At 41.6% G+C, this 12,428-nt stretch overlaps 1 protein-coding gene across 3 annotated transcripts; it reads left to right on the top strand.

Moving 5' to 3' along the window:
• Positions 1–740: 740 nt before the first annotated feature.
• Positions 741–11,743, top strand: ttll6 (tubulin tyrosine ligase-like family, member 6). 3 transcript variants are annotated; one of them, XM_026315717.1, is made up of 17 exons: positions 768–842; positions 2,811–2,863; positions 4,553–4,696; positions 4,936–4,973; positions 5,391–5,509; positions 5,732–5,862; positions 5,942–6,098; positions 6,183–6,326; positions 6,753–6,838; positions 6,948–7,173; positions 7,587–7,765; positions 7,863–8,051; positions 8,695–8,851; positions 9,189–9,437; positions 9,571–9,645; positions 10,232–10,388; positions 10,910–11,743. In XM_026315717.1, the coding sequence occupies exons 2-17, from the start codon at positions 2,856–2,858 to the stop codon at positions 11,185–11,187; spliced, it is 2,337 nt and encodes a 778-aa protein (XP_026171502.1). In that variant the 5' UTR covers positions 768–842; positions 2,811–2,855; the 3' UTR covers positions 11,188–11,743. The 3 variants fall into 3 exon arrangements, with proteins under 3 accessions (XP_026171503.1, XP_026171502.1, XP_026171504.1); XM_026315718.1 differs by lacking the exon at positions 2,811–2,863 and having other exon boundaries at positions 741–842; XM_026315719.1 differs by lacking the exon at positions 768–842 and having other exon boundaries at positions 2,756–2,863; positions 5,942–6,083.
• Positions 11,744–12,428: the final 685 nt, after the last annotated feature.

Genomic DNA, 12,428 nt, shown 5'->3' with positions numbered 1-12,428 from the left:
TTCATTTATCAGTTAACTTCATACAAGGTGCAATAAAGGGAACCCAGATCTAATCAGTATCTGCAGCACTTCCCTTTGCCCTTAAACCAGCAGCAGTTCTCTCTGGTTTGACCTGCACACAGTTCCTCCTGGTACTTCGCAGCACCTTGGAGAAGCTGCTGCAGTTCTGTAGATGCAGACTGTCCCAGTGTTTCTGTCTCTTCATATGACCCCAGACTCCACACTGCCCGGATCAGGGCTCTGTGGGGGTCAGAGCATCTGCTGCAGGACTCCTGGTTCTTCTTGCCTCTGAAAATTGTGCTTCATGAACTTTAATGGGTGCTTTAAGGACTTGTGCTGCACAGTGGGATGCCCTGTGAATCTGGGCTCAATCAAACACCTGATGTGATAAGAATCTAAACCATCTAAGCTGCTTAAAAAAATACAACAAACAGACACAAAACGAGCAAAAACAGATGCAAACTGCTAAAGGACTGATCCACAAACCATTAATCAACCATGGAGCTATTAACCACAGCTATAAGACGTTAACAGGAAGAGCTACTGATATTTTACTGAGCTAAACTGCATCGTGCACCTATGGCCCATCAACTCATCTCATTGTTTCTCATCGGTGAGCCAACAACCAATCAGAGTCGAGAGCGCTTTCATCCCTGTGCTTGTGATTGGCTGAGAGCCGAACGTGCGCGTGTGTGAATCGGGTTCATTCATGTTTACAAATGTAGGTTAACGCGCTACGTCACCACAACACTACAACGGGACCAACAACAACAGCAACACTACGACATGCTGCTCAGTTAGTGTTGTTGACCGGGGACAGGAGGACACGCTGCTTTCTAACGGTAATTTCCGCTTTAATGTGTCTTTCTGTGTCTAAAAGTTGAAAACTAAAGTGTCCTGGTAGCGGCAGTTAGCTTAAACCGCCGTTACCATAGCAACGGCACGGCTCACTTAGCTCTATACGCGGATATAAAGGAAGTTGTTTCTGTTGGGTTTAGTTTAACATTTGCTAATTGTTTTAAGTTCAGGTTGACTGAAAAGTTCAAACGGTGTCATTAGAAAACCAAAATGCTTTTTCATTTTTTTATTAAACATAGTAAATTCCGTACAAATGTACTTTTACGTGGTGTTTTTTTTTTTAGTGATTGGTAAATACACGGGTGTTACCATTACGGTTATTCTCCGACTTTTAATAGTTTACCATAATACAACTCGTGTATTTGTCTGTAAAAATACATGTTTATAGCACTGGAAAGCAACGAAGTAACTACATTTTTGCTTAGCCGGTGTTTTGGCGAATTCTGCTTCCGATCGATATATGCTCACTCAACGCTTCTGCGCATGCGTGTGGTTGAGGTAAAGCAAAATTGATTATTTGTAATTTTACTGTTTATGGGTAATTGTCAGCTAGATGAAAAATAAATAAGCACTTTGAATATGTGGATTTGGCCATCAGGTAATAATGCTTACCTGTGGTGCAGTGAACCATCAATTGAGTTGTCAGATTTATTGATAATGAAGATCATGATCAGCAGACGCCTGAGGTCATCTGTGTTATTTAACACAGAAAAAATAAAGCAACTTGATAAAACACAACTTTACAATGAGCTCAAACTAAGACTGTTCATTTCTTAATTTGGATTTTGACACAAAGTCCCTTCCAGCAAGTTCAACAAAAGAAAAAATGGCAATTGTTCATTTTGTACTGCAGAATTGACATCACAACATTTCCAAAGGAACAGGAATAAGCACAAGGCAGTACATAGTTACATATCCTCCCTGCTAAATGATAAATTAGGCTGTTTGTCAGGTGTCCTCCTTTATAACACACCTGAGACCATCTTATGTGTTTTTTATGCAAGCAACTACTCCAGCCCATATTTAATATCACTCCATTAGAATACACCATCGTCACATTAAACTATAATTGCTCTGCTCTGTAGTTGTATGAGCGCGTGTAACTCTCTCTCTTTCACACACACACACACACTTCACTAGTATAGATTAAATACCTGCACATACAGTCATGCCTTGTCAAATCAGCGACTGACACCAGTACTGGAAGCTGAGTACGTGACCTTTAAAGCACCATAATAAAGACAGAGGGTAGTTAAGTCACTGTTGGAGGGTATAGGGTGTCAACTAATGGTTAAATAATGTTGATTGCTTGATTAATCAAGCGATCGGTGTCAACCATTTTGTCCTGTTTTTCATCCTCATTATCATCCAATCTTGTTTTACCTGGTTGAAACTTGTTCTGCTGTCATGACTCAAGGCAAATCTAACGTACTGTGTCCTGTTTGCGTTTTTCTCTGTCTTTGCAAACCAAGATTTTCACTTCTACCTGTGCTCAATTTTTAATGTTTTAGTGGAAAGCCAAACTTCAGCCACCGGTGCTTCATTTCAACTTGGCTAAGAAGGTAGATGTCAATCCTGTGCACTTACTCCACACACTGTCACCACGCTTTTCAGCACAGATTTAAATTTAACAACTTGAAGCACTGAAAGCCGCTTCTCCTGTTTCAGTGAACAAATATCAGGGATTGTCCCTCTCATCTTGCTCCCTGCTGAGCTCCCCTATTCAATACCTCTGCATCATGTCAAGAGGGATTGTTTGTCTCTAATTGGTCACCAGATCCACTGCCCGGCCTGTTGCTTGAGTGTGTAAGTCAATCTGAACTGAGCTGTCCTTGTGATGATACAAATCTGCTGTGTTTTCTAAAGACTCGAGAGGCAGACGGTGCATGAGATTTTGTTTGTCTACATAGAAGTGTGACAGCATCTTAAAGGGAATATTTCATATTCCAAAGGTGCTGAGGCATCTACCAGGACCATAACCTCACAAATGTAGGCTTATGTGCAGGTGAGTAACCGTCATTTCACAAATAAGATCAGAGAGACGAGAGAGTAAACTAACTTACTAATTCACCATTTTATTAGGTCCACCCAGCTCCAGTAAAACTAATGGGCATTATAATAAAAAGTGTCCTGGTTGAATGTTTAACTAGTTAATCAACAGAATATTAGCTGATTGTGATTTTTATAATAATTAATGTTATTTCTGTGCTACTACCTCTCTTGCAAAGACTTTCTGCCTGTTTGATATTACAAAGTAAATATCTTTGGACATTGTCAGAAAAATATTTCTCGTTTTAACACAGGACTAATCATTTAAAGAATCCCTAATTTTAGTGTTTGCAAGTGGACCTTGTGGACAGGTCTTTGCAAGTCACTTCTAACTAGAGTTAAATGGATGTGTTTTCTTCCAGTACATTAATTAAACACACTTTTATCTAGAACAACTTCAACAGGAGCTAATAAATGTGGAAAATTACTGTGTATCTCCTCCAAGCAACTTATTTTACTGGTTAGTGCTCCAGTTTTTTAAGGAAAAGAAAAGTAAGTATTAGATGGTGACTGTTATGTATTTACAGGTAACAACAGAGTCATTTTTGCTGAATCCAGACTTCGTTTTTCAGCATAGCTAATACAGAGCAGCTATTCGTGTACCTGTTGCTGCACCCTGAGGGCGAACCTGGGAGAAATCCTCTGCAGGGTTGAAACTGTATCTGGACAGGGGTCAGTGGGGCGTCTCAGCCCAGTGTAAAGCTCACAGTTCAGAGCCAGGATTATCCAGATCACTGGATCAGAATACTGTTACCTGGCACCACCGTAACCTCCCACAGTGTACTTGGGATGTCCCTCCTTTGTGCTACCACCCCCCAGTTTTCTGTCATGATCATTACCAGGAATTAACTTGACCTCACCTTGGCTCTGCAAGATACCAGATAGCACCCAAAGGCGAACAGCTGTGTCAATTACTGGCCACTGTGCTTGGGTCAGACTGCAGATGGACTTTTATAGAAAAAGAGCACCTAAATATAATGATATAAAAATACCTACCTTAGGTTTGAAACCAAAAAAAGTGGATTTTTAGGAATTTTTTTACAGACATTCATGATCCAAGAAGATGATCTTACACAGGACAAATTGTAATACCTGGTGAAACCTTTACCCTGTGCCATTATCAGGTCAAAACTTCAGATTCTGACCAAATCGAGGAACAAGAAGACCTTCAGATATTTGAGATTTTTCATATCAGGATCTTGTTTATCTCAATGAAACTAGTTTTGGAGTTTTTGAGATTGTGAAAAGCAATAAAATAAGTTTAAAAAAAACACCCCAACCTCAGTCATAGTTGGCGTTAGGATTAATTTCCCTGGCTATTGTTTCTGTGTTTGTATCCGTCCTGCCACAATAACTCTTGAATGCCAGTGTGTGACAATGTGCTGACACACACCTGATGCCAGAGCACTCAACTGATGAGAGAAATGGAAACGGAAACATGACTCCGTGCGTGCACTTACAGCATGTACTTCGTTCTGTTTGATTGAATTTCATCATGAGGCTGTAAAACACATCCCATTATAAAAGATCTGTGTAAATGAGCACATGAGTGCTGGAAAATGGAATGGCACCAATTCTATCACACAAGTTTTTTCCATTTGTTCATAGTCAGTGAGCACATTTGTCTTTGCCTGTGTGCCCCCAGGATGGGTCTACCTGTGGACAGCCCAGACAGACATGATGGTGCACATAAATATGAACAGCAGGGAGAGGGTGGGGAAAGCCAAACTGAAGCCTGCACCCACACCCCACCACCCATCATCAAGAAGAAGAGAAAAGGCAAGAAGAGGTACTTTACTGCTAGATCTCTTCCAATTGCACTTCACTTATTTTCCCATTGCAGGTATATTAACCACTGAGCACCCTGAGAGTTATGATTTTATAACTTGTCCTGGAGGCTCTTAAGTTGTTGATTCTCACTTGTCCTCATCATTTGGTGAAAGGAGGATGAGGGTAATGAGGCATTTGTAGGACCTTGCAGCGAAGCAGATGTCTGTCCCTCTCTCTGTCTCTCTTCTGTTCCAGATGACTGTGGATCAACCTCACCAACTGCAAATATGAAAGTGGTATGTCTGAGCTGAAGATTATTAACTCATAAATGTCTGATATTCTGCTATATTGTTAATCTGCACCAATACAGCAATTTCTGTATTACACAAACTTCAGTCAGGTTCAGTCAGAATGAATTCATGGGATAAAATATGGGAACAAGGAACAAAAACTAAAAATAGAAGATGCCCAAAAGTATGTGGTCACCTCTGTTCATTGCCAATGCTACAGGCTACTGTGCAGCAAACATTTAGACCATAGTAGCAACATCTCATCACATTCAGATTGAAAACATATATCCTTCTGCTGTTCTAAGATCCAAATTAAAGCTATTTCACACTCTACAGTTATAAAATCAGGAAGCAGCTTCACCAGACTTATGGTGGGAAGCTTCAGGAACATGTAAAAAATATTTGGTGTTTGATTTGTGTCAGTGCGGCGAGCTGCTCATAGATACGGCCTCAGGGAGACGATGGAGGGTGAAGACTGGACATTGTTTTGGACTGACTGCTCTGTATCTCTAGACCGTGTTAAGGATATGAAGCGTTACCAGGTAAAGCACTGTTCATCCAAATCAACTAATGAAACTCAGGAGTGTAAAATTATTTCAGTTTGTACATCAGTGAAAACTGCTTATTTTGCTCTTTCTAGCTGTAATAACTTTCCATGCCATTTGAATTCTACCTTGTGTTTTTTCAGGCAATCAGCCTTTAATCTGAGTCACAACATATTTCTCATGTAAAAACAGGAGTGTGAGCTTTTCTTGTCTTTGCAGAAAATAAACCATTTCCCAGGGATGACTGAGATCTGCCGCAAAGATTTATTGGCAAGAAACATGAACCGCATGTTCAAGCTTTTTCCCAAGGACTACAATATCTTCCCCAGAACGTGGTGCCTTCCTGCAGAGTCAGTTTCTACTGTTCTTTTGTTCTGTTTTCTCAGCACGTGTCAGCGAACTAACAGCTTGTCTGATTCTGTTTTACAGTTATAGTGACTTCCAAGCTTATACCAGGGCCAAAAAAAGCAAGACATATATTTGTAAGCCAGACACAGGTTGCCAGGGCAAAGGCATCTTCATCACCAGGTCGAGCAAAGACATTCAGTCTGGGGAACATATGATCTGCCAGGTTTATATCTCCAAGGTGACAGTCGATTACAACACATACAGTGACTACACAAAAACACAAAGAGTTTCATTTAAGGCGTGTTTTTTATTCCCTCCCCAGCCTTTCATAATCGATGGATTCAAGTTTGATTTGCGCATATATGTGTTGGTGACATCATGTGATCCATTAAGCATATTTATATTCAAGGAGGGACTGGCTCGCTTCTGCACCACAAAGTACAATGAACCAACACACGGCAACGTGGTAAGAATTATTCCAGGGTGAATCTGGTAAAGTTCCACATACACCATCATGCTGCCACAGTCACCACAGCACCAAACATACATTTAGCTTCGGCAGAAATGCATTTCAACTCGCACTTTATTCCCAGTGTTGATTCTTTTTTATCAGCTAATCACTAAATTATTTGAGTTTCCAGAGCACATGGTGAACATCCACACCCCTCAAATATTCTCTGTTTCTATTTAAGACAAGGAAAAACCAAAAATATTCACATTTAACAAGCAGAAACAAATATAGTTTTGAAATAATTAGTTTAAAATATTAAACTTTGCAGCACTAATAAAAACCAGTTAACCAATTAAAACCTTACATCCACCAGTATGCACTATATAAGTGTATATTTCTTTGCTGTGACCTACTTGTCTTGCTTTGTGTTTCCAATTGTAGGATGACGTGTGCATGCATCTCACCAACTACTCCATCAACAAGCACAGTCAGAACTTCGTCCGTGATGAGGACACAGGCAGCAAACGGTATAACCATCCTGTCAATGATGTCTGTTGTTCAATGTCACTGAACCTCCTAAAATACCAGATTTGCCTCCGTACGACTCAACGTGTCTCCTGCTGGTTTCTCCTGCAGAAAGTTGTCCACCCTCAACAAGCTCCTGGAGTCCATTAGCTGCAACACAGAGAAGATGTGGAACGACATTGAGGACGTGATCATAAAAACTCTGATCTCCGCTCACCCCATCCTCAAGCACAATTACCACACCTGCTTCCCCAACCACACCGCCGGCAGCGCCTGCTTTGAGATCCTGGGCTTCGATGTGCTGCTGGATCACCGGCTTAGGCCCTGGCTGCTGGAGGTGACAGACCTCTGTTTGAACCTCTTTAACCTTTTTTAACCTCTTAACACTTTCCCCTTTTCCCCCATAAGGGTCTTTAATGTCTGGCAGTTTCATATTCATATTAACTTGTTCCACCTCTGCATTGAACTTTATGATCTGTGAAATGTTCAACAGCTTATTGCTGCATGTTTCCATCAAATGGAAATATTTTACATGCCTTGTACATCTTTTGATAAAATGGCCACAAATTCAAGCTGATAAATTTAGTATCTTTGGAAACAGGGATTTTCACTTGTATGTAAAGTAAGTATTTACATATTGAACAGTGTTTGGCTACGCAGCAGGAGATTTATGTTGAAGGGGTTAAAATATTGCTCAGGAATAGGTGATCTATAAGATGTAATGCAGTAAGCCTGTGTATGTGTTTCCAGGTGAACCACTCCCCGAGTTTTACCACCGACTCACAGCTGGACCGAGAGGTGAAGGACGCTTTGCTCTACGACACCCTAGTTCTCATTAACCTGGGCGCCTGTGACCGTCGTAAGATCACCAAAGAGGAGAGACGCAGGGTGAAGGACAGGCTGGAACAAAACCGCTCCAGAGAGTCCAGGTATGGTGTGTGAATGTTTCTCCATGGTGACACATTCCTAGTAGATGCACGGTACAGTGGGCAGGTGACCGCTACTGTGTGTGGGTTTCACCACCAGGTCAGAGGAGCTGCGCCAGAGCCTGGCAGCCACGGCGGAGCAGATGGAGAGGTACGAGGCCGAGCACCTGGGAGGCTTCAAGAGGATCTTTCCCAGAGAGGGAGGGGAGAAATACGACAAATACTTTAAACACAGCGGCTCGCTCTTTCAAGAGACGGCAGCGTCCAAGGCCAGAGAGGAGTGTGCCAGGTACCTGCAACACACTCTCAGCATGTTCACTGCAGATCAGCAAAGGGACGAGTGACGCACAGGGACCGTTGTCTAAAAACCAGACCACAACTGGCAGAAAATTTACAGTTGAAATAATAACTGTTTTTCAGTCTATTAATTGAGATTCTGAGAATGCAGCGTTCAAATATATCAGTCCACTCAGGAATACATACAAAGGCACATTTTAATCTAAACCAACCTAAGAAAACACACACAGGATCAGAATGTAATGTAATGTAACTATATGCAGAAAAGGAAGGTTACAGATTAAACTGCCCTATTCTGTATTCAGCAGTTCATTTCCTACACAAGTACATGAACATTAATAAATGATTCCTAGCACGTCATGAAGTAGTTTTAAGTAGCTGAAGGAGTTTAATAATCTATTTGCCAAAAACTACAACTCCTGCTGACTCCCCTAAGTGGAGACTTAAGTGAAATATCTGAGTGCTTCTTCCACCACTGGACGCGTGTTCTCTGATGAGGGGTGGAGTTGGGTAAAACAATAAAGACAAAATGAAGAATTTAAAAAAGCTAGAGGAATTTGTTGAGCAGCAAATTACTGAAAATCCTCAGACTTTATGTCAGAAACAGAGATGCTGAAGTTTGTGTGTGTGTTTAGGCAACAATTGCAGGAGCTGCGTCTGAAGCAGGAGCAGAAGGAGAGGGACCAGAAGGGAGGTCGGAGGAAAGACCTGCAGGGGGAGACGGCGGGGGAGAGAGTCAAACCACGCCTAGCATCAGCACAACCCCCCACCTCAACCTGTGACCTGCAGCCGGTGAGGAAGCATCACTGCAGACGCAGTGTCCACATGACACCACAAGAGGGAGCCGAGCAGTTTCTGTGCTGTGATGGATGGTTCATATTCTGGCTGAACCCTTAGTGGACATTAAGCCAATTTAAATAAACTAGAATAATATCCCTGCAGATAACTTTTACTGGCTGTCTCTCATTTCAAATTCAAATATGTCTTATTGTCAAGACAGGAAAAATAAACAGCGTTATAAAGGTTTTTCACTGACAGTAATGGCTGAGATATTGTAAAGGCATAGTGCTGGATACATATACATTAAAGCAATAAAAACAAATTGAATCAAATGTCTGTTCCCCTGCAGCCTCCTTTGCTGAATATGACAGTTGGTCCTGATGCCGCTAAAATCCAGGAGGAGACGCAGAAGCAGGAGGAGGACGAGGCAGCGTCAGATATGGAGGAGCAGGAGCGGGTGGATGCACTGCTCCAGAGGAAGAAGCTGCTGCAGGACATGGGGGTGGTGAACCAGATCCACCAGCTGCTGCAGGGCCTGACAGAGGGAGGGGGACCCCGGCAGAACGCCTGCACCCACCAGGAGAGTAAACAGACAAAGGTACGACCGAGCTACAGGTACTGAGTCATAAACGGCCCACATGGACACATGGACAAGCTGCACGGTTTGTTTGGTTTGGTTCTTGCAGCATTAGACACGTACTCACCGCTGCACTGTTTTCCTTTTATTTCAGCTGGATCCTCTGACACAGTTTCCCCAAAGAACAAAGCATCAGCAGCAGCAGCCCTGTGGTCAGATCTCACAGCAGGTCAGAATAATAATTCTTCTATTTTTGATTGAAGAAATTAGGAATGTAAGCTGCCCCGGCCTTTTAATGAATGATTACACAACTAATCAGTGACTTTCATTGTGTTTGTTTTCCACTTCTAATAGATTTGTTCTTAGGGTTGCAGTTATCAATTGATTATTTTTGGACTTAAAATGTGAAAATGTATTAATATTCATTTTATTACGACATACTACGATGACTAGCAGAGGAGCTGAAACCAGAGAATATCTGATATTTTTCTTGAACAGTGACTGAAACCATTAATTAAATATTTGCAGATGAATTTTCTCAGTCAGCTCACGGATTAAGTGACTAACGAACTGCAGCTGTAAGCTGTGAGTTTTGTTGAAGTTTCAAACAGGATAATTTGTGAAAGACATGTTTACAAAGAAAACTGTAGGTTTTGCAGACAGCGCCTGTTTGCTGTGTATGCAGAAATGTCAGTTTTATTGCTGAAATAGTAAAAATCAAAAGTTCTCCAGTGTAGCTGCTGGTATCATTTGCGGTACTGAATAATTCTCCTAACAGGGAATGACATAGGTCCAATGCCTTTGCTTTATTACAGCACATCCAGTCCCACATGAGTCCACAGCATCTGCTGAGGCCCACGGTGGACCAGAGGAGCCTGAACCGGTCGGCCTGGCTGCTGTTTGAGCCCAGTAGTCACAACAGAGCACGAGAAGTACAAAGGACCATCAGTGCCCAGAGGACACACTGTCCAGGTAACACGTCCACATGTTCACAGACATGACGTCAACACGGCAGCAAGAGGAAGGTAAAATATCAAACACACGTTCAGCTACTGTTTTTCCTATTTGTTGTATGTTTTGGAGAAGAACTCTAAATGAAAATCTTCTTAAATGCTGCATGTTTTGTAGTGTAAAATAAAATGTAGCCACAATAAAACAGCCCTGCTCTGTGTTTAAAATATTATCACAAATTGCCTCAAATTTAAATTAAGTGGAAAAGCTGTGTGGAGATAACATTTACTGCCTAAAACTACAAATTCCTCCCACAACAAAGATTCAAATAAGCCAGCTTCAGTAATTTCTTTGTACTCTTAATTTAGACAGACAACTCTTCCTATTATTGCACCATTTGTCTTGTTTAATTATGGGAAAGTTGTGTGAGAGCCCTGGAGAGTTTCAGGAGTGTAACATCGTTAAACACCTCATTAAAAACAGCAGAGAACACAAGGAACCTTTGCTGCAGACTTGTTTCATGCTCCTTTCATTTCTCTCAGATGTCAGATTCCCCCGACAGTCTGTCAGTGGCTCTGTGGCTGCGAGGCAGGACAGCAGGGGCAGCTCCTACACCGACACCCGGCCCCGTCCCGGCATCCCCACCATGACCCAAGTCCCTAAGGGAGGCCTGCGCTACACGTACACGTCCCACGACCCCACGGCCCTGCAAAGCCTGCTCGTCATCTCCACTCGTGCCCCGCTGGTCCAGAGGCCTGGCTTCTCTCACATGGTCCGCAGCTCCTCCCGCAGAGCCCCCCAGCACAGTAAAGGGCAGTGACTCCTGAAAGCAGAACTGCTGCAGGCTGAACTGAAGCTGCTGTGGGGTGAAAGGAGAGCTGCAGGTAGAGAGGCCTGCAGAAACACACTGTGCCTGTGATCAATGTCTCATGTTTGTAGATGGATTATAGATCTGGACTCTTGCAGTTGATCCTGCTCACCACTACAGAACCTCCAGCACTGCAGAAACAACAGTGTGTGTGCTCAGGCTTGTGTAATTACCTCCAGTAAACCTGCCATCAGTGCCAAAACAAAAGCAGGGTGATGATTCAGTTCTGCTCCTTCCCTCTGAAACATCTCTCAGGTTCTACTACACACACACACATTTTTGGGCTGTCCTGTCAACTTAAAAAAATATTAATTATTAGTCACATCCAATTTGGGACTAAACTGATGGATGTTATCAATAAAGGCCTGCTGCTTCTTATCTCAAGGATTTTTTATTTTTGTCTGTGGTGTCAAGTATGAGCTAAAGATTATTGTAGTGCTGGAAATAACTATTTGCACTGATGCGCATTAAAATACCTGTTTTATTAGATTTAGCTTCATGATCTTAACTGAAGATTTTCTACAAGAATTTTCCTCCGATCTGGAAAAAAAAAGATCGTAATACATTAGGCCTTTTTATTTTTGAAAATACATTTATTTGTATTTTTATACTTTTAAAACTTAAAACGTATTTTTACTTCAAATATATTAAATAATGTTGTCAAATAAATTCGCTCTTGTGTCTGTGTTTTTTGGGTCAAAGGGCCATAAAGCTTTACAGCATCTCTGCGTCCGGTTTCTTTGTTTGGTGAAAACAGAAAGAGACAAAAAAACAACAAATTTCAAAATGTGAACCATCAGAGTAAAATTCCTCCAAACAACCAGACCCGCTTTTTATACCGCACAATAATCAGCGGACAGTCGTTTCTCCAGAATGAGCAGAAAGTCTTTATTACTGGTGTTAAATGTAAAAGGAACAGAAAGAGGCCGAAATGACATTTGTGACTTTAAATGTTCAAACATTCTCTAAAAAACTGATTTGAATTGAAATAAAAAATATTTATTTTAACCCGTAGGCCTCTCTCCACCTGATGTTCGTTTTTTTAGAAATGTTTTACTAAACTTATAAAAACACGACCGATGAAACAAATTTAGGATTCTGTAATTTTATAATTTTCATTTAGGATTATTGACAGGCCTCCAACCAGTTATTTCTTTCCCTTTAGAAACACATTTCACACATTGGTTCCTGTT

Source organism: Mastacembelus armatus, chromosome 19 (assembly GCF_900324485.2).
Source record: "Mastacembelus armatus chromosome 19, fMasArm1.2, whole genome shotgun sequence".
Taxonomy (NCBI): domain Eukaryota; kingdom Metazoa; phylum Chordata; class Actinopteri; order Synbranchiformes; family Mastacembelidae; genus Mastacembelus; species Mastacembelus armatus.
Note: the sequence above shows the minus strand (reverse complement) of the source record. Positions and strands in the feature narration are given on the sequence as shown.